General features: G+C 37.0%; 1 protein-coding gene across 1 annotated transcript in view; it reads left to right on the forward strand.

Moving 5' to 3' along the window:
- Positions 1-20000, forward strand: part of LOC130240334 (protein diaphanous homolog 1) — a 144205-nt gene that overhangs the window by 26854 nt on the left and 97351 nt on the right. Inside the window, exons 8-10 of the mRNA XM_056471807.1 lie at positions 4611-4695; positions 4729-5192; positions 14567-14681. Of these exons, the coding sequence (XP_056327782.1) occupies positions 4611-4695; positions 4729-5192; positions 14567-14681 (664 nt within the window). The remainder of the gene's footprint in view (positions 1-4610; positions 4696-4728; positions 5193-14566; positions 14682-20000) is intronic.

The following is a 20000-nucleotide window of genomic DNA, read 5'->3' on the forward strand; positions in this document are numbered from 1 at the left end:
CATTTTCCCCTTCGGTGTTATCTTCAACTAGTGAAATACACGCTCAATCGGATTCAGATCAGGTGATTGACTAGGCCTTTGCATAACATTCCACTTCTTTCAAACTGTTGTAATTCCTACATCGTTCACCTGATTTGGATGTAAATACCCTCAAATTAAGGCAGACAGTCTGCAATTAAAGCACATCTTGTTCGTTTGACTTCAAATCCATTGTGTTGGTTTATAGAGCCAAAAATATTAGAATTGTCAATGTCCAAATATTTATGGACCTAACTGTAAATACTGTATCAACTTAAGGAAAATAACAAAATGGTAAAAAAATATATGATAAAAATAATAGTTATGTAATACTGTGCAAAATAAAGGTACAAAATATGCCATGGGGTGGTCCTCCCACATTTACACATTTATTAGTGACTGTAGGCATATAGACTAATCTTAAGATACCAATTTGGACTTTTACGACACTACCTGACAAAAGTCTTGTCGTCGATCCCAGATGTAAGAGCAACAAATAATAACTCGACTTCTAGTTGATCATTTGGAAAAGTGGCAGAATGTCGATTTTTGCATCCCAATCATCACAAATACTGCAGAAGACATACTGGAACTCGCATGGAGACAAGATTCTCATAGAAATCAGTCAAGTTTGGTGAAGGAAAAATCATGGTTTGGGGTTACATTCAGTATGGGGGTGTGTGAGAGATCTGCAGAGTGGATGGCAACATCAACACCCTCCACATCAAAGCTCCTAAAAGCAAAGAAGGTCAATGTGCTCCAGGATTGGCCAACCTAGTCACCAGACATAAACATTATTGAGCATGTCTGGGGTAAGATGGAGGAGGCATTGAAGATGAATCTAAGAGTCTTGAAGAACTCTGGGAGTCCTGCAAAAACGCTTTCTTTGCCATTCCAGATGACTTTATTAATCAGTGATTTGAGTCATGTCAGAGATGTATGGATGCAGTCCTCCAAGCTCATGATGGAGTCAGACACAATATTCATTCTGTTTCCACTGCAGCATGACCACATATTCTATACTGGACATTATTGAAGGTTCAGTGACAAGACTTTTGTCTCACTAAAGTCAGACCTTACTGTCCTAATGAAATCAGTCAAAATCAAGGCATGATCAGATTTTATTGTGCTCAAATAAGCGTAATCTAGAGGCCTTTGCCTTTCATATTAGCCACTTCTGATACCAAATGATCAACTAGAAGTCAAGTTATTATTTGTTGCTGCTAAAACTTGGATAGGAGACAAGACTTTTGTCAGGTAGTGTGTATATGGACATAACAAGTCTTAAAAACTATTTTACTTATACTTAAAACTGATTTTTACCAGCCAAACTAAAATTATTATAGTAAATAATATTATAAACTATAATAGTTATTAACAAACTTATTATAGTAAATACAAAAATTTACTATAAATACCAAAGTACTGTAACTAAAGTGCTTAACATTTAAATTTTAAATGTAAAAGTAACTACTATAAACATTCAAATGTACTATACTACAGTGTTTTTACAGTAAATACTTTAAAATGGCCTTGTTCCTTTAAACATCACTTAAGTAATATTATTACAAATTACAAGACATGATCAGATTTTACTGTGGTAAATAAGCGTAATCTAGAGGCCTTTGCCTCTCATATAAGCCACTTCTGATACCAAATGATCAACTCGAAGTCAACTTATTATTTGTTGCTAATAAATTTGGATAGGCGACAAGACTTTTGTCAGGTTGTGTACTTTTAAAAGGTACCAACCCAGCTTTAGTACAATTTCTGTATGATAATAGGCATGGCCAATATTCTCGTTTTTTCTTAAAGGAATTAATTTATGGTATTCACGTACACATTTTGACAGCTAATACGCTGGTGATGTGATGCTTTGCAATAGTTGCAGACCCCTTTCCGATATCAAAATGCTTTTTTTGAAGCCAAATTAATTTAAACAGTCAGTTATGGCTCCGTCACGGGATTAACAAACTTGAATACGATCCTAAAGAAAATCCGCTCTAAAGTAAAAACTTTTCATCCAGAGTTTTTGTCCAGACACGATCCAACATGAGGCGACAACACAGCTGGGTTTCATTGGTGATGTACCAGTGCTAAGACAACAATCATTTTAATCCATTCACGTACAAACAGAGCTGTGTTTTAAAGTCTCAGCCTGCTTCAGTCACTCAAACCACATCTACACACATTCTCCACTAACACACGCGCATGCACTCTTCAAACACACCGTTCCTGTAGGAGTGGGCAGTTCTTGGCCAAACTAAGCTGCCAAGCGGACCAGATGTGTGTTGGATGTGTGTGAGAGAGAGAGAAGTACAAGAACAGAGAAGGGAGTAAACAAAAGTGAGAGCCGGAGAGATATTAATAGAGGCGGTCTGCCGGACGGACGCACGGAGCTGATGCTTGTCGGTTATCTAACAAACACAGACGCACTACAGATAATTACAGGGGAAAGAGATGAAGCGCAGGCGTCAGCAGAAGCTCACACACAGATGGAGAAGCTGCTGAGCTAAAGCAAGCCTTCACTTTCATCTAAGCAAACCTCACCAACTTCTGTTTACACTGGGAAAACAAATGATTCGTTGGATTTACTCTATTATTTTAAGGTCTGTGGTTGCAAACTATTGATTTGGGCTGAATTTAAACAAACTAATGAAGTTGAGGATTACTACATTTCATTTGTTTGTTTTAATTCAGCCCATATAAAGTGTTTGCAACCACTAACCTTAAAATAATTGAGTAAATCCAATGTACTTAATTAAATGTAGTAAGTCCAATGTACTAAATCAAATGTAGTAAATCCAGTGCAGTAGAACATGCTGAACTACTTCCATCTCTATCTCTGTCTCTCTCTCGCATTGATGTGACATTAACAGGCTGGTCATTTTTAATGAGTTCTGCCAAGTTCTGGGTAAATAAATTATGCCACTAATTAGACTTGGATTTAGACACTCCCTCATGTGCTTCCAACTCTGGCCTGACCTTCTTCTGTCTGCCTGCCTGTCTCGGCTCCATCGCTTACTTTAAAAACTAGACTTACATTTTATCAAGAGTATGAGAGTGGTGCATCAACATGCTGAACTGCATTTTAATCATGGATTTCTTATTCTTGCAGTTCATCAAGCGTATTTAGTTATATTTATGTCAAGTATTTACAACTGAAGTGAATTATTAGCCCCCTGTACATTTTCCCCCAATTTCTGTTTAAGGAAAGAAGATTTTCTTCACATTTCTAAACATAATAGTTTTAATAACTCATTTCTAATAACTGAATTCTTTTATCTTTGCTATGATGACAGTAAATAATATTAGACTAGATATTCTTCAAGATACTAGTGTTCAGCTTAAAGTGACATTTTAAGGTTTAACTAGGTTAATAGGGTATATGCCGAGCTAGTGTGTTTCCCGTACTGATAAACTTCCGGTGACCTGTTATTGTGAATTTTATACGCTTCCTTTTCCAGCATCGATGTTGTAAAGTAATTCAAATACAATCAGTTAAACAGACTTTGGCATTCATTTAGTTGCTCAAGCATAAAACGAGACAAAAAACCGTTTACTCGCATACACCCGTCAGAATCGGCAGGCTCACGCAGAAGCTCCATTGAATATACTGGGGTAAAATAAATGCTCATATTATAAAGACATGGTGGGGGAAATGTTATTTAATGCAGTGCTTCTTGTACAATCTGAGACCCACTTTATATTGGATAGCCAGTGGAGAGCCAGTGGAGATCGCTGATTTTTAAAGAAAACAGACCTTAAGCAAGCCGATTTTGCATTGGCACACAATTCACCGGAAACTATTAACACAGGTTATTAAAACCCTGGCAAATTAAAAGTCCTATTAGCATGCTTCGGCATATACCCTATTAGGGTAATTAGGCAAGTGATTGTATAACAGTGGTTTGTTCTGGAGACAATCCAAAACAATGATTGCTTAAGGGGGCTAATAATATTGACCTTAAAATGCTTTAAAAATTAAAATCTGCCTTTATTTTAGCTGAAATAAAACACATAAGAAGAAAAAATATTATGGGAAATACTGTGAAAAAACTCCTGAATCTGTTCAACATCATTTGGAAAATATTTGAAAAATAAAATAAAATGACAGGACGACAAATATTTCTTCACTGTTATTCGCAAGTTATTATTTGTTATTCCTAAAACTTGCATAGGCAACAACACTTTTGTCAGGTAGTGCATATATTTTTGGACTTAATGTCAAGTATTCTCCATTTCTCTTCACCTTTTAAAGTTTTACACATTTTTTTGACATATTTATTTTACATTTAAGTTGTTTTATTTCATACATAAATCACACTATTGTTAAAGTAAATGTGATTTTTAGTTGGTCTTCTCTTAGTAATGTCCATTTTAGCACTGAGTCTCAGACAGACTAAAGCCATTCATTCACACCAGGCTGCTCACATTTTTTGAAATGCTAACTAAATATAAATAAAACACTAAAAGTATATGTTTTTCTGTATTATATATTAAAGAGAACACCTTTAATTTCAGTCTGGATGCTTTTTTCTGCTCCACGGTGATCGTTTTCCCCTCTGAAATCTGTTATTTCTATTCCTCAGATCGAGAAGCTGTCAAAAGATCTGAAAGAAGCCAAAGCGAAGGTGATCACTGTGCACGTGCCTGTGGCTCCGCCTCCTCGTCCAGGTGAGGCCAGTTTGCCTCCGCCTCCTCGTCCAGGTGAGGCCAGTCTGCCTCTGCCTCCTCCACCTCCACCCTTACCGGGACAGACTGCGATGCCTCCTCCTCCACCTCCTCCTCCTCTACCTGGAGGTCCTGCTTTCCCTCCTCCACCTCCTCCTCCTCCTCTACCCGGAGCAGCTGCAATGCCACCTCCACCACCACCTTTACCCGGAGCAGCCGGTTTTCCTCCTCCACCTCCACCGCCTCCTCTTCCGGGTGGTCCTGGTCTTCCTCCTCCTCCACCTCCTCTCCCTGGAGGTCCAGGCATGCCTCCTCCTCCTCCTCCTCCACCTGGGATGGCCGGTATGCCACCTCCACCTCCTCCTATGGGCGGTCCCGGGATGCCTCCGCCTCCTCCGTTTGGAGGATGGGCTCCTCCTGTTCCTCAGCTGCCCTTCGGATTACAGCCTAAAAAAGAATACAAGCCTGAGGTGCAGATGAAGAGGGCCAACTGGAGCAAGGTGTGTATGCTGCGAAACTACACCACACACCATGACTCAAAATTAAAGCTCCCATGAAGTTTTTCTTTTAGATGTTAGGATCAATATTGTTCGTTTTAGGATATCTATAAGATAACCTGACAGAATTTGCATTTTTACCCGATATAAAACTGATATAAACACAGGGCTGGGCGATATTCACGATATCATGTTTCATTTTAATCGATATCGATAATTATTGACTATTTTTTGACAATTCATTTAGGAATGTTAGGATTTTTCGATTTAACCACTTTATTTTAATTTACCAACATTACTGAGGCAAATAGATTTAATAGTCAAAAACAAAAATAACTGATCTCTTCATAATAAAATGAAGACGAGTGTTAAAGAGACTTATAAAGTTGATGACTAAAATGTTACGAAGTGTGTGCAATGGTAAAGTGTAAATGCTGAACAATCTAAGCAAACTTTAGGTTGTGAATAATAATGATACAGTAAACCTCAAACTCTGTAAACAAATGATGATCCTCAAATCTGAGCTTTTCAGTAAAGGAACCAACCATCATTATTCAAATACACACTGCAACATTACAAATCGTGGAGTTGAATGGCTATATTACCCCCATGCTAAAAACTCTTTCAGATGGAGAGCTAGTGGCTGGGATGCACAAGAAAAGAAACCAAAAAGCCACTTTGGCGACATCCTTACATGCTTTTTGATTTACAATCTTCTCAGTGCTACTACATGGCAACCATTTTAGAGTGTGTTGTTTTTCTGACCTGAAGTGACATTTTAGTAGTACTTTTTAATATTTATTTATTTTTATAATTTTTATTTTTGTTTATTTTGTATTTTATTTTATTTTTCATTAAATTTTTTAATAGCTATTTGTATTTATTTGTTTATATATTTTTTATTTATTTTGTATTTTATAATTTGTTTTATTTTTATAATTTTTATTTATGTTGTATTTTATTTTATTTCATTTTTCATTTAATTTGTATTAGCTATTTTTTATTTATTTTAATTTTGTATAATTTATTTATTTTTATTATTTTTATTTGTTGTTTTTATTTAGTTTTCATTAAATGTTTTATTAGCTATTTTATTTTATTACATTATTTATTTATTTTTATTTTTATTTTGTGTTTTATATTTTATGTATTTTTTATTATTTTTTTAATTTTATAATTTTATTTATATTTTTTTATATTTTATATTTTATTTAATTTAGTATTATTTATTCATTTATTTTTATAATTTTTATTTATTTGTATTTTATATTTTATAAAATTTTTAATTATTTATTTTTAATTTTTATAATTTTTATTTTTATTTATTTTGTACCTTATATTTTATTTTTCATTATTTTTCCATTCAATTTTTATTATTTTGTTTGGTTTCATCATTTTAATATTTTATTTTAAGTCAGTCGCCTCATCAGCATGAGTGTTATACTATTGGAAGCTGTTATCTACTTGCAAGGTAATGATTCTTTTCATGTTTCTGACCTTTTGCTTTTAACAAAAATCCATTAGAAATGCATTGCAGCAGATGTGATTTTTATGGAAATAAGCAGCAGTGTGAAATTAATCACACTCTTCACAGTTTTATGGGGAAAAATAGATAGAGACGTCATTCAAAATTTACATAATATAAATTGTAAATGCATGAGAATTTCTGCGGAAGACATAAATATTACATTAAATTAAATTATAAATACTATTGGCGTTTGCCCCATCGGCATGAATATTTGTTAAAGCAGTTGTACTGTACAAAACTCCAGCAAGGCAATGTTTTCAGAGGATCTTTCTGTTTTATTAACAAAATTGTGTAACCGATGCATTAAATGATATCTGCAGAAACGAGCAGTAGCATGGAATACATTACAGGTAATTCATGCATAATAATTAGTTGTTCATTTATTGTCTTCTAAACAACTCCTAGCCAACACACACTGAAACACAGAGCTTCCTTTTCAGAAGTCTTGTTCAGTTTGGGTTTGAAATGGATAAAAGCACGCAGCTTTGTTGTTTTGGCATCTCTTTGTGTTTTTCAGCATTTCTTGCATGAAACAGTGCTCTGAAAACATGCTGCTCCAGTTAAAAGAAGTTCAGCTTTTCAAAACCATGTCTCTAGGCTTTGCATTTTTCTCTCTCCACTACCCTACAACAACAACAAAACACATTTGAACAAAGCCTTTGTGTCGGGATTTGTGTGGATGAGTTTGTTACGCAGACTAATTCTGAAAATAGGTACATTTGACCCTTGTTTAAAGCAAAATACAAAGAAAAATAATAATAAATAAATTTAATGGGTAAATGTCAATTAAATTATTATATTATTTCATATTATGTTCCATTCATTCATTTTCCTTCAGCTTAGTTCCTTATATTATTGAATTACATTATATTACATTATATTACATTAAATTATATTATATTTTATTATATTATATTATATTAAATTATATTATATTAAATTACATTAAATTACATTAAATTACATTATATATTATATTATATTATATATTATTATATTATATTAAATTACATTTTATATTATTATATTATATTATATTATATTTTATTATATTTTATTATATTATATTATATTAAATTACATTAAATTACATTAAATTACATTATATATTATATTATATTAAATTACATTTTATATTATTATATTATATTATATTAGATTATATTACATTATATTACATTATATATTATTATATTATATTATATTATATTAAATTACATTTTATATTATTATATTATATTATATTATATTATATTATATTTTATTTTATTATATTATAATAAATTACATTAAATTACATTATATATTATATTAAATTATATTATATTATATTGTATTGTTACATTATAATACATTACATTATATATTATTACATTATATTATATTATATTACATTATAATACATTATATTACATTACATTATATTATATTATATTATATTGAATTAGATTATATTAGATTGAATAATTCATTCATTTTCTTTTCGGCTTAGACCCTTTATTAATCTTATCCAGCATATGTTTACACAGCGGATGCCCTTCCCGCTGCAACCAATCTCTGGGAATAGATTGAATTATTATATTATATTACATTACATTACATTACATTACATTACATTACATTGTTACGTTACGTTATGTTATGTTACGATTAGTTTCTATTATATTATAGTAAATTATATTATATTGAATTAGATTATATTATATTGCTTTAGATTATATCAGATTATGTTGAATTAGATTATATTATATTGTATTGAATTAATAATGGTAAATTGGTCAATATAATGTGACTTCATCAGTGTCTGTCTGTCACTGACTGCTATTTATCTGAGGTCATGCAGTAGAAACAGATACACACACACACACACAGTGGGCGGGGAGAACCAGCTTATTTGCATTTAAAGGCACAGCTAGACTGTCTCTGAGCACTGGGCATATTCTCTATTGTATAATAAATAGTCCGATGAGTATTTTGAACTGAAATTTTACAGACACATTCTGGAGACACGTCTCACATCTCACTTGTAAAAGGAGTCAAATAGGAGCCATTAAAATTGATGTTAGTTTAAAGTACCTGACAAGTCTTGGGATGCAGTTCAACAGATGATCCATCAGAAAAATCGACCTACTGACTTTTGTTCCAAGTTGTCAGGTAGTGTAGATATACAAACCAATAAGAAAGCCTCGATGAAGCAGATTTTGGGTTTGGACTCGTCCCATATGTGCGTCTCTCCATCCCAGCGTCTGTCCCATGTGCAGCAGTGCATTATGGGTAATGGCGAGGCGTTGATCACGAGCGGCTCCTCTGATCTCTGGTTCTCTCCATCCCTCCACAAGAGCAGAAACATCAAACCCGCTCCTGTCTCCTTTTAGCCTAAAGCTACTCTTTAATGGCTTCAGTGGAATTCATGAGTGTTTAGAGTCTCAGTGGTTCGGGCTCTTTGAGGATGGCGGTGAAATAGCTTTTTAATAAGCCTGTGTCTTTTGACTGTGTCTCTGAAAGATAATTAAATTGCTGGTAGAAAGGACAGCATTCTTTTGTAATTTAAATTAACATTTTTTTCTTATTTCTTTTTTTTGGGGGGGGGGCGCGCTCTCATCCTCTTGTTATCTCTCTCTCTGGATAATTAGATGCTGCTGTATCATTAGAGGTTGTACCTTGTCTTCGTGTCCTAACCTCCTCCGCTTTACCCTTATATATCTGTTCCTCTCTGATTTATGCTGCGTTTCGCATTTAGAGTGGAAACGGAGGTGAGGGTGGTGCACTTACATAAGCTGAATGCTAAATCTCTATGCAGATTCAGACGTGAACGTGAATCTAATTGTGATTTTCCTGATCAAAATTGCGATTTTAAAATGCAATTTGATAAAAGAGCCGCAGGTTTGATGTGGTGGTTTTAACAGCACCAAAGAAAGACCAAGCATAATCTCAAAGTATGCTACTGTTTATTTAAAGGGTCATGAAAACCCCCTCTTTCGGTTCAAGTCTACCTTCGGAATTTTTCTAAAAATGCTTCGTGATTGGTAGGCCCATACGGAATCTGTGCTCGCAGATTTCCGCAGATTTTTAGCCCATCATTAATTCTGTTTATTTACTTGAGTAAATGTGTGTAAATCTATATTTATTCAGTTTTTTAATTAATCACAGTGATATTATTGACTAATATGAAAATGTTCATCAGTCTTTTACTGGAGATATTATATGAGAGACTTGCTTTGTTTACCAAATAAAGTGGATCTAATTGGATTTACATTATAAACATTAAATAAAAGTTAAAAATATATAATTTTTTATTTCACATATTAAGGTTTTAGTTATGATACTCAACAGAAATCCGCAGATTTTTACTAAAATTCTCAGCAGAAATGGCAAAAAACGTCCGCAGATTCCGTCTGGCCCTAGTGGTGGGAGTGGAGCGCTGCGAGCAGAGGGAGGAGTGGGCGTGGCCGCCAGAGCAGGGGGAAAAAGAGGGGAGCGAACAACTGTCAGTCGACTCACAAAATGTGACACAAACCGTGAGAAGACGCATGATTATCCTGCAGTGGTCTACTTTTTAAGTAACGTTCGTTGGATCACTTTAATATCTCGCGCTCATCTCCTTTTCCATAGTAATAATCAGAATAATCGCAGCTTTTGTGATTTAAAAATCTCACCTTTGCAAATCGCGATTTCGGTTTAAAATTGATTAATCGTGCAGGCCTAATGTAAACTATTTTAAAAGCGCTAAAGCACTGACGCTAGCTTACATTAAGGTTGAAACAACGACAGCAAATGTTTTTGCAATTTAAAGCGGAAATAATTCAAAATGCAAAAGGTCAACAGAAAAACCTTCACGTTTATATTGTCACATTTTCCACATTGTTCAGGGTAACGTGCTTACGAACTGTTACCAGTTGATAGTGCGTCGAATTAATTCGAAATCGTGATTTTAGTTTAGAAACGATTAATCGTGCAAGCCTTCGTGAACATATAGCTGTGCCTTTGCAAGTGCGCACTGACCCTGAAGTCTTGCGTTTTCAACGTGAGCTATTCGTTCACTGCAAAAAAGGCTTTTCTTCAATTTTTTACATTTAATTTATTATTATTTTTTAAAATTATTTCATTATTTTTTTTTCTAAATATAGTATATATAATATATAAATATATAAGTCTAAATGTCTAAAAATATCGAAACTATTATGTTTTACGCAGCAGATGCCTTTCCAGCGGGAACCCAGTACTGGAAAACACCCATACACTCTCACATTCACACACACACTCATACACTATGGCCAATTTAGTTCATTCAATTCCCCTTTAGCGCATGTGTTTGGACAGTGGGGGAAACCGGAGCACCCGGAGGAATCCCACGCCAGCATGGGGAGAACGTGCAAACTCCACACAGAAATGCCAACTGACCCAGCCTGAACCCGAACCAGCGACTCTCTCGCTGTGAAGCCACTGTGCCGCGCCTCAGAACTGCTTAAAATATTTCAGTTGAATTAAAAAGGCATATGATTTTCAGCCCCCGATAAACTTCTGGTGACTGTTGATGTGACATTTCGCATTGATAATGTAATTTAATTATAATATACTCCATTTAATAGACTTAAGCATTCATTTACTTGTTGAAGCATAAACGATATGAATTAATGGCCAATCAGAACACTCCTTAAGCTTTTGCATGACAGTATGTGAAAACTATTTATTTATTTTTTAGAATAAAGCACATTCACCTTTTTCTATTGCATATATAAACTTTTAAAGTACCATCATATGTCCTGTCCTCTTTAAAACTTCTTGTGTAGATATTTTTATTTTATATTAATATATAATTATCTCTATAAGTATGAGAGTGCCAAAAGATGGAATAGGACTTGATTTCAGCTTCGGATGGTGTATTTAATTCGTTTCTATTATTGATTCCTATCATTGATTCATCCGTTTCAGTGAGTCATGCAAGATCCTCATGCCTGGTTATAATATTCCCTTTCCTTGCTGTGAGTTATTGCTTTTGTGCATTTAGATGAATGCACATCAAATATTCTTCCTTCCTCATTAGGTCAGAAAGAGAGTGGAAAACATGCCTTGATTAATTTCATCTCAAATTTGACTGCATTTTCTTTCATGCATTAATTATTTTGAATCTAATTGTACACAGTGGCTGCTGGCCGAAATAATTAGCAGGAATATATAATTTATATATATATATTTTAATACGTTTAGAGAATATGTTTCTGAAAGTTTTTCCTGTTCACCAAGACAATGTACACTCACTGGCCACTTCATTAGGTACACCTGTCCAACTGCTCGTTAACGCAAATTTCTAATCAGTCAATCACATGGCAGCAACTCAATGCATTTAGGCATGTAGACATGGTCAAGACGATCTGCTGCAGTTCAAACTGAGCATCAGAATGGGGAAGAAAGGGGATTTAAGTGACTTTGAATGTGGCATGGTTGTTGCCAGACGAGCTGGTCTGAGTATTTCAGAAACTGCTGATCTACTGGGATTTTCATACACAACCATCTCTAGTGTTTACAGAGAATGGTCTGAACAAGAGAAAATATCCAGTGAGCGGCAGTTCTGTGGCGCAAATGCCTTCTTGATGCCAGAGGTCAGAGGAGAATGGCCAGACTGGTTCCAGCTGATAGAAAGGCAACAGTAACTCAAATAAGCACTCGTTACAACCGAGGTCTGCAGAAGAGCATCTCTGAACACACAACACGTCTAACCTTGAGGCGGATGGGCTACAGCAGCAGAAGACCACACCGGGTGCCACTCCTGTCAGCTAAGAACAGGAAACTAAGGCTACAATTCACACAGGCTCACCAAAACTGGACAATAGAAGATTGGAGAAACGTTGCCTGGTCTGATGAGTCTCCATTTCTGCTGCCACATTTGGATGGTCGGGTCAGAATTTGGCCTCAACAACAGGAAAGCATGGATCCAGCCTGTCTTGTATCAATGGTTCAGTCTGGTGGTGGTGGTGTAATGGTGTGGTGGATATTCTCTTGGCACACTTTGGGTTCATTAGTACCAAATGAGCATCGTGTCAACGCCACAGCCTGCCTGAGTATTGTTGCTGACCATGTCCATCCCTTTATGACCACAGTGTACTCATCTTCTGATGGCTACTTTCAGCAGGATAACACACCATGTCATAAAGAGCCAATCATCTCAGACTGGTTTCTTGAACATGACAATGAGTTCACTATACTCAAATGGCCTCCACAGTCACCAGATCTCAATCCAATAGAGCACCTTTGGGATGTGGTGGAATGGGAGATTGGCATCATGGATGTGCAGCTGACAAATCTGCAGCAACTGCCTGATGCCATCATGTCAATATGGAGCAAAATCTCTGAGGAATATTTCCAGTAGCTTATTGAATCTACGCCACGAAGGATTAAGGCAGTTCTGAAGGCAAAAGGGGGTCCAACACTAGTTACTAGTAATGTGTACCTAATAAAGTGGCCGGTGAGTGTATATGAAAAATAAAGTGAAACAATAATATATATTGAAATTTATGTAATAAATGACTGGTTTCCATTTAAATATAGTTTAAAATACAATGTATTTCTTGGATTGATTTTAATATGCTTATTTGTGCTGATTTTGAGACATTTAAAGTTTTTTTGATGGAAAAAAAAAATCAAAAAGAGCATTTATTTAATATAGAAATCATTTAAATCAGTCTAAATGTTATTTGATCAGTTTAATGCATCTTTGTTGAGTAGAAATGTTAACTTCTCATTTAGCTGACCCCAAAAATTCATACAGAAGTGTTCATAAATGTATATAGAAACTCTCTTAGAGAACGGAGCTGCAGGATTGTAAAGACTTTTGTCTGTCCATCCCAGCGTGCATTGAGACTGTCGTCTTTCTTTCCCTTTGTGTGTAAAATCAGGATCCGTTTTTAATGAGTTTCCCCCTCTTTTATTCTGTCTCTATTATCATATTCTTGTCTTCCTCTAATCCCTGTTCTACATTTCTCATTCTGTCTTTGCTGGCTGTCTGAAGGCGGTGCTGATATCCTGACAGCCTGTTCGCTGCTGTTAAACTCATTTCGCTCCCAAGACTTGCAGCGTTTTTCTTCTGTGTAAATGAGGTTATGCGTTGAGACTGTGAGAAAGCGTTCGCTGGCGTTTCATCTTCTCGAATGGGGGTAAAAATTAAGCCCCTGATCTCCGAATGGCAATCTACGCTCCATTAGTCAGTTCCGGCGTCCATAAACGATAGAGAACCGCATTTGAAGCGTATGATCGTATCAGCGGCGGCTACATAATGGTATTGTCCAGACACCAGGGCCGAATTAAAGCAATAATCCGGTCGAGGCTGAGCGCTACTCGTGTTTTACCGTGATTGAGGGATGTTTTAGGTGCATAAGTGAATTAACGAGATTAAACGCTCTAAGATGGTCTTCCATCAAGTTTCATTAGATCAACTGTGGAGTGTTTGTGGTGTGAAAACAACACACTGCATCAATATAGACTTCAACTTTTGTGCAACACAGGTGTGTGTGTGTGTCTGCTAATTAGACTGGTACGTTTCTGTGATTGTTATAAATGAAAGATGAATAGACGACTGGAAACATGAGTGGATGAAGGGCATCCGCTGTGTAAAACGTGCTGGATAAGTTGGCGGTTCATTCCACTGTGGCGACCCCTGATTAATAAAGGGACTAAGCCGAAAAGAAAATAAATGAATAAATGAATGAATGGATGAATGGACCTATGGATGGTTCAATAAATGAAAGCAAGGGGGTGGATATATACACACTTGGATGTGATTGATTGGATTATGGATGTAAAGATGGAGGAATGGAGTGATGATGAGTGAGTTTGTGTTGTTTGTTCTTCACAGATCTCGCCGGAGGATCTCTCTGAAGGCAGCTTCTGGGTGAAGGCCAAGGAGGACCGCTTCGAGGATAAGGAGCTCTTCGCCAAACTCACACTGGCCTTCTCCACACAGACCAAGAGTGAGTCCAGCTACTTGCATACACATCACTTCTCACACACCAACCCACACCATGCATCATCATGCACACACATACACACACACATACACAAACCATCACACGCATCATCATCATCACACACACGCACCATCAGATGCATCATCACACACACACATGCTTACTCACACACACACACCATACACTCACCGTGCATCATCATGCACAGACATACACACGCCTTCACATACAATCTCTCACACACAGTCACACCCACACATACACTTACACCATCTCACACAAACACACACCATTTCGCACACACCATCATACACACACTGAGAGATCATCACACATTAAACCTGTCTCTCTTTCTCCTCTATCTGTCTCACTCAACACAGCCTCCAAAGGTAAGACACACCCCTCGCTTTGTGCTCGCGCATCTTCTGTGCTTGTGTGTTGGGGGGGGGGCTGAAGACAGCGATAGGGAAGACATAACTGTCATCTCAGTGTATAGCACAACATCAGATGACAATGACAGACATAAGTGTGTGTGTGTGTGTGTGTTTACTGAAAGAGAACACGAATCCAAGAAGAAAACCAAAAGTATTGAACTTGTATTGAAATTGAAAACAGAGATTGAAAAAAATGACTGAAGAAAAATACAAAAACCCTGTAGTGAAGTTAAAGTAAACGGTGGTCTTGATTATTTGATTTAATATTTATATGCATTTATAAAATACTAAAATAGCAAATCACTGGTCCTCTATTTACTGACGTTTGATGAAAATATAATGTTCTTTTAATATAATTCAGCAACATTTGATTTAATGAATTGCCGTTTACTGATCATTTAGTTTTACGCTCACTGGCCACTTTATTAGGTACACCTTTCTAGTACCAGGTTGGACCCCCTTTTGCCTTCAGAACTGCCTTAATCCTTCATGGCGTAGATTCAACAAGGTACTGGAAATATTCCTCAGAGATTTTGCTCCATATTGACATGATAGCATCACGCAGTTGCTGCAGATTTGTCGGCTGCACATCCATGATGCCAATCCCCCATTCCACCACATCCCAAAGGTGCTCTATTGGATTGAGATCTGGTGACTGTGGAGGCCATTTTTAGTACAGTGAACTTATTGTCATGTTTATGAAACCAGTCTGAGATGATTCACGCTTTATGACATGGTGCGTTATCCTGCTGGAACTAGCCATCAGAAGATGGGTGCACTGTGGTCATAAAGGGATGGACATAGTTAGCAACAAATGGACATGGTCAGTTGCCTTTCTGTCAGCTGGAACCAGTCTGGCCATTCTCCTCTGACCTCCGGCATCAACAAGGCATTTGCGCCCACAGAACTGCCGCTCACTGGATATTTCCTCTTTTTCAGACCATTCACTGTAAACCCTAGAAATGGTTGTGCGTGAAAATCCCAGTAGATCAGCAGTTTCTGAAATACTCAAACCAGCCCGTCTGGCCCAACAACCATGCCACATTCAAAGTCACTTAAATCCCCTTTCTTCCCCATTCTGATGCTCTGTTTGAACTGCAGCAGATCGTCTTGATCATGTCTACATGCCTAAATTTATTGAGTTCCTGCCATGTGATTGGCTGATTAAAAATGTGCGTTAACGAGCAGTTGGACAGGTGTACCTAATAAAGTGGCCGGTAAGTGTATTTCTGTTCAGTTCCATTTTTTACATCATTGTTTCATTTTAAGTTCAAATAATTGATGTTAACACATGATTTTTAGGTACTTTGAATTCAAATCATGTCATTTAGCATTTCACATCGCAGTGCTAATTGGTGTTGATGGTAAATGTGTCTCATTGTTGTAAAAAACAAAACAAACAATGCAAACAAACTTAAAATACATGCAAAAGATAGTTCTTGTTGTTGTTTTAAAATATAGTTTCTTTTATTTAGTGATGAAATATGACTCGTGTTCTTGAAAAGATTCATGTGATTCACCCGGATGTCATATTTTCGGTCACTGTATGCAAAAAGCATCCTCATGAATTAGAAATGAGCGAGAAGCAAGTGTCAGTTTGTGTGTGTGTGTGTGTGTGTGTGTGTTTTCTGCCACCTGCTCTTTGTCCTCTGTGACTGGCCTTTACAGTGTTATTGCATATTTATATCTGATAGCATATACAGCACAGTCCACTTTAACAAGCTGTGAGAGTGTGTGAGCTGAGAGTGTGTATGTGGCTTTGCCCTTCAGCAAATGACCTTCAAACAGTGTGATGTTGTCATGCGTCCGCCGCACTCTCTCTCTCACACATACACACGCATAAGCACACACACACTGTTTTCTGTTTTGAATATGGAAAACCAAACCTTGAAATGTCATCTTTGGCAGCTGTTTTCCTAAGGACCACCTGAGCTGTGTGTGTATGTATGTGTGTGTGTGTGTGTGTGTCCAGCTGTCTGAGTTGATGTAGGATAACCTTTTCTGATATCTGACTGTAAATGAATGCTGCCCTTTTCAGATCTTCCATCTGTCCGATCCTGTCCGTAAAACATGAGCGTGTGTGTGTGTGTGTGTGTGTGTTTGTCCTTGAGCAGGACTGTGTTATTCTCCTCTCTCTTTCTCTCTCTCTGTCTTTCTCCTCCGGTCATCTCACTCTCTCCAACCAAGCGAGAGGACGCCACCGACAGGCAGGTCTGACCTCTGACCTGTGCTGACGGTGGGGTCGCGGGTCGATGACCTCTCCAGTGAGGTCTCGCTGATGATTGTTGATGTAATTGGACAGGACCTGAAGCACATTATCTTCTGTGGGTGTTTGCTTCATCGCTGATGCTGCTGTTGCTCATTCTCAGTTGCGGAGACTTGAACACGCTTCGTTTTCTGCACACGCTTGCGCTGAATTGTCTGAAGCTGCTCAATGATCCCGCTGGTTCCAGACGCTCTTACTTGCCCTTTTTAAAGTTGACATATTAGTGAAGCGTATTAAAATGCAGTCAGAATTACCCTATAGTTTAAAGATGACCTATTATGCCATTTTTACAAGATGTCAAATAAGTCTCTGATGTCTCTAGAGTGTGTGTGTGAAGTTTCAGCTCAAGTTACCACACAGATAATGTTTTATATCTTCTTGAAATAGACCCTTTTAGGCTTTGACTAAAAATGTGTTTTGGTGACCGTCGCTTTAAATTCAAATGAGAAATGAGGAGAGGCCGGAGCTATAAACGCCTCCGTCTCAGCATAGTGGCAAATCCAATAGAGCAGTGGTCCACAACCTTTTTATCTGGAGCATTTGACGCGCTTCAGACTGCAGAAAAAAGTGCGAGCAAACATCTAACAAACGGAGCAATGGAACAGACAGAAAGGCAAGCAGCTTACAGTGATGTAGATTGGTTTAAAGGTGCAGTATGTACGTTTGACACCCAGTGGTTGAAATAGGTGTCAAACCTAGTTTGCACTCCTGGATCAAAACAAACACGAGAGCAGGTTGCCAGATTGAGGACAGGAGCGAGTGATTTAAACTGTGCTCTAAATAAAAGCAACAGCACCCGATAGAAGGAATATTCTCCATAGTAAAAGGAGATTTTGTCCTAACCAACACCTCGAATTGATATATTAGAAACGGCTTCTGTTTCTCACAGCTGAATAACAGAAAACTGATAATGATCAGCTCAGGTACACCTCATGTGCTTTATTCAGTGTTAAATGCTAATAATGTGAGTAAGAACGCTATTTTACATGACATTTATTGCCATATACTGAAAGCAGCAGCAGATAGTTCACCTCAGATCCTGAAAATAAAACAAACCGTTTAAACTTTAGAACTAAACACATGATTCAGCATCTACATTTAATAATGTTAAAGAAGGTTAATATGTATTAAATATAGATGATAAACCTTACCATTTCGTGAGTGACTGCATATTCAGTACTTCTGAATGGCTGTGTTTACATTTCTGTCGAGTTTCGTCTGGTGCAAACAGCCAAATTGCTCATCACTGCGTATCTCATCACGTAGCATGCGTTAGGACACAGGGTTACAATGTAACCTGCTCACCTAATGTTTACGCTCGTGATATTTATATAATTTGCTAATCAATAACCTCATGTGGAACTTTGAATCTGTGTCTCATTTCGGCTACTGCTACTGTCCACTCTGCTACTGTCCACCATAGGTCGCATTTCAGTCACGGACGCATGCTTGCAGAGCCTTCCCGAATGAATGAATAAAATACGCTGTTTTCCTCCAAGGCAACCCAATGCTGAAATATAATTGGCTAAACTGGCAGTGGGCGGGTTAAATGACCAAAACAAAGACAGCTGTTCCGGCATGGAAAACACATTTTAAAAGCAGAATATCTGACTTCAGCATTGTTTTTCAGATAAACAAGAATGTTCACTGAGCATGTTTCTGAAATATCTGCAAATATATGATGGTGTTTTTATACGAAAGAAGAGTCTTAACTTACATACAGCACCTTTAAGGGTGATGGCCGCTGGACATGAACAAATTGAAGGACATTATTTGTGCTTTACATGTATGGTTGGTATTATGTGCGTCAAATCAAAAATGATTTAGTTTAACTCTTTGCCTGCCGTTGATGACTTTAACACTTCCACTTGTGTTTTAGTAAAATATTTATTCATTACAGGCCTAAATCAGCACAAAAATACACATACAGTGACATTGTCATTATCGAAAACTCCACTAAAATATTAAATACTTTTTATTTTGCCAATATAACACTGCCGAGACACAAACTAGTGTAGAAACCCATACATTCTCAAAGAGCACATAGACACAGTCTAATACATGCATGGCGGTGTGTTTTGCACAGGCAATCACTGCTCTATTTCAGTGGAAAATATCAAAAATCCAGATTACTTTCCCTGATCGCATTTATAGGCGCACGGGAAGGCGAGAGTGCATTTCTGAGACACTTTTAAGGAGGCTGTGCGAGTTTGATGACTGAACCTGCCCAATTACACACACACAGACACACACCGACTGATGGTTTTACAGTCTGCGGATGGAGGGCGCTTTTATTTTCCTGCAATCTTCCCTCCACGTCCGCGTGCAGATGCAAGCTGGACTTATTTCACGTGTGTCTGTATATGTGTGTGTGTTATTGATTTGGCTTTCCTCCGTGTGTCTTTTAATGTCTCGCTGGCGGCCTGCTTTTGCCTGTCTCCACAGAGAGCAGCGAGTCTCTCTGGATATGGTTGAGACGGTTCAGCCGTTCACCTCTGCTCACACACACACATATGAACAAACTCCTGTGATGTATACAGCGACCTACTTTACCATCACACACACACATACACACAGCAGGTCTCGTCTCATTCCCTGATGTCCAGACTCTGAGTTATAGAC

Source organism: Danio aesculapii, chromosome 14, assembly GCF_903798145.1.
Source record: "Danio aesculapii chromosome 14, fDanAes4.1, whole genome shotgun sequence".
Taxonomy (NCBI): domain Eukaryota; kingdom Metazoa; phylum Chordata; class Actinopteri; order Cypriniformes; family Danionidae; genus Danio; species Danio aesculapii.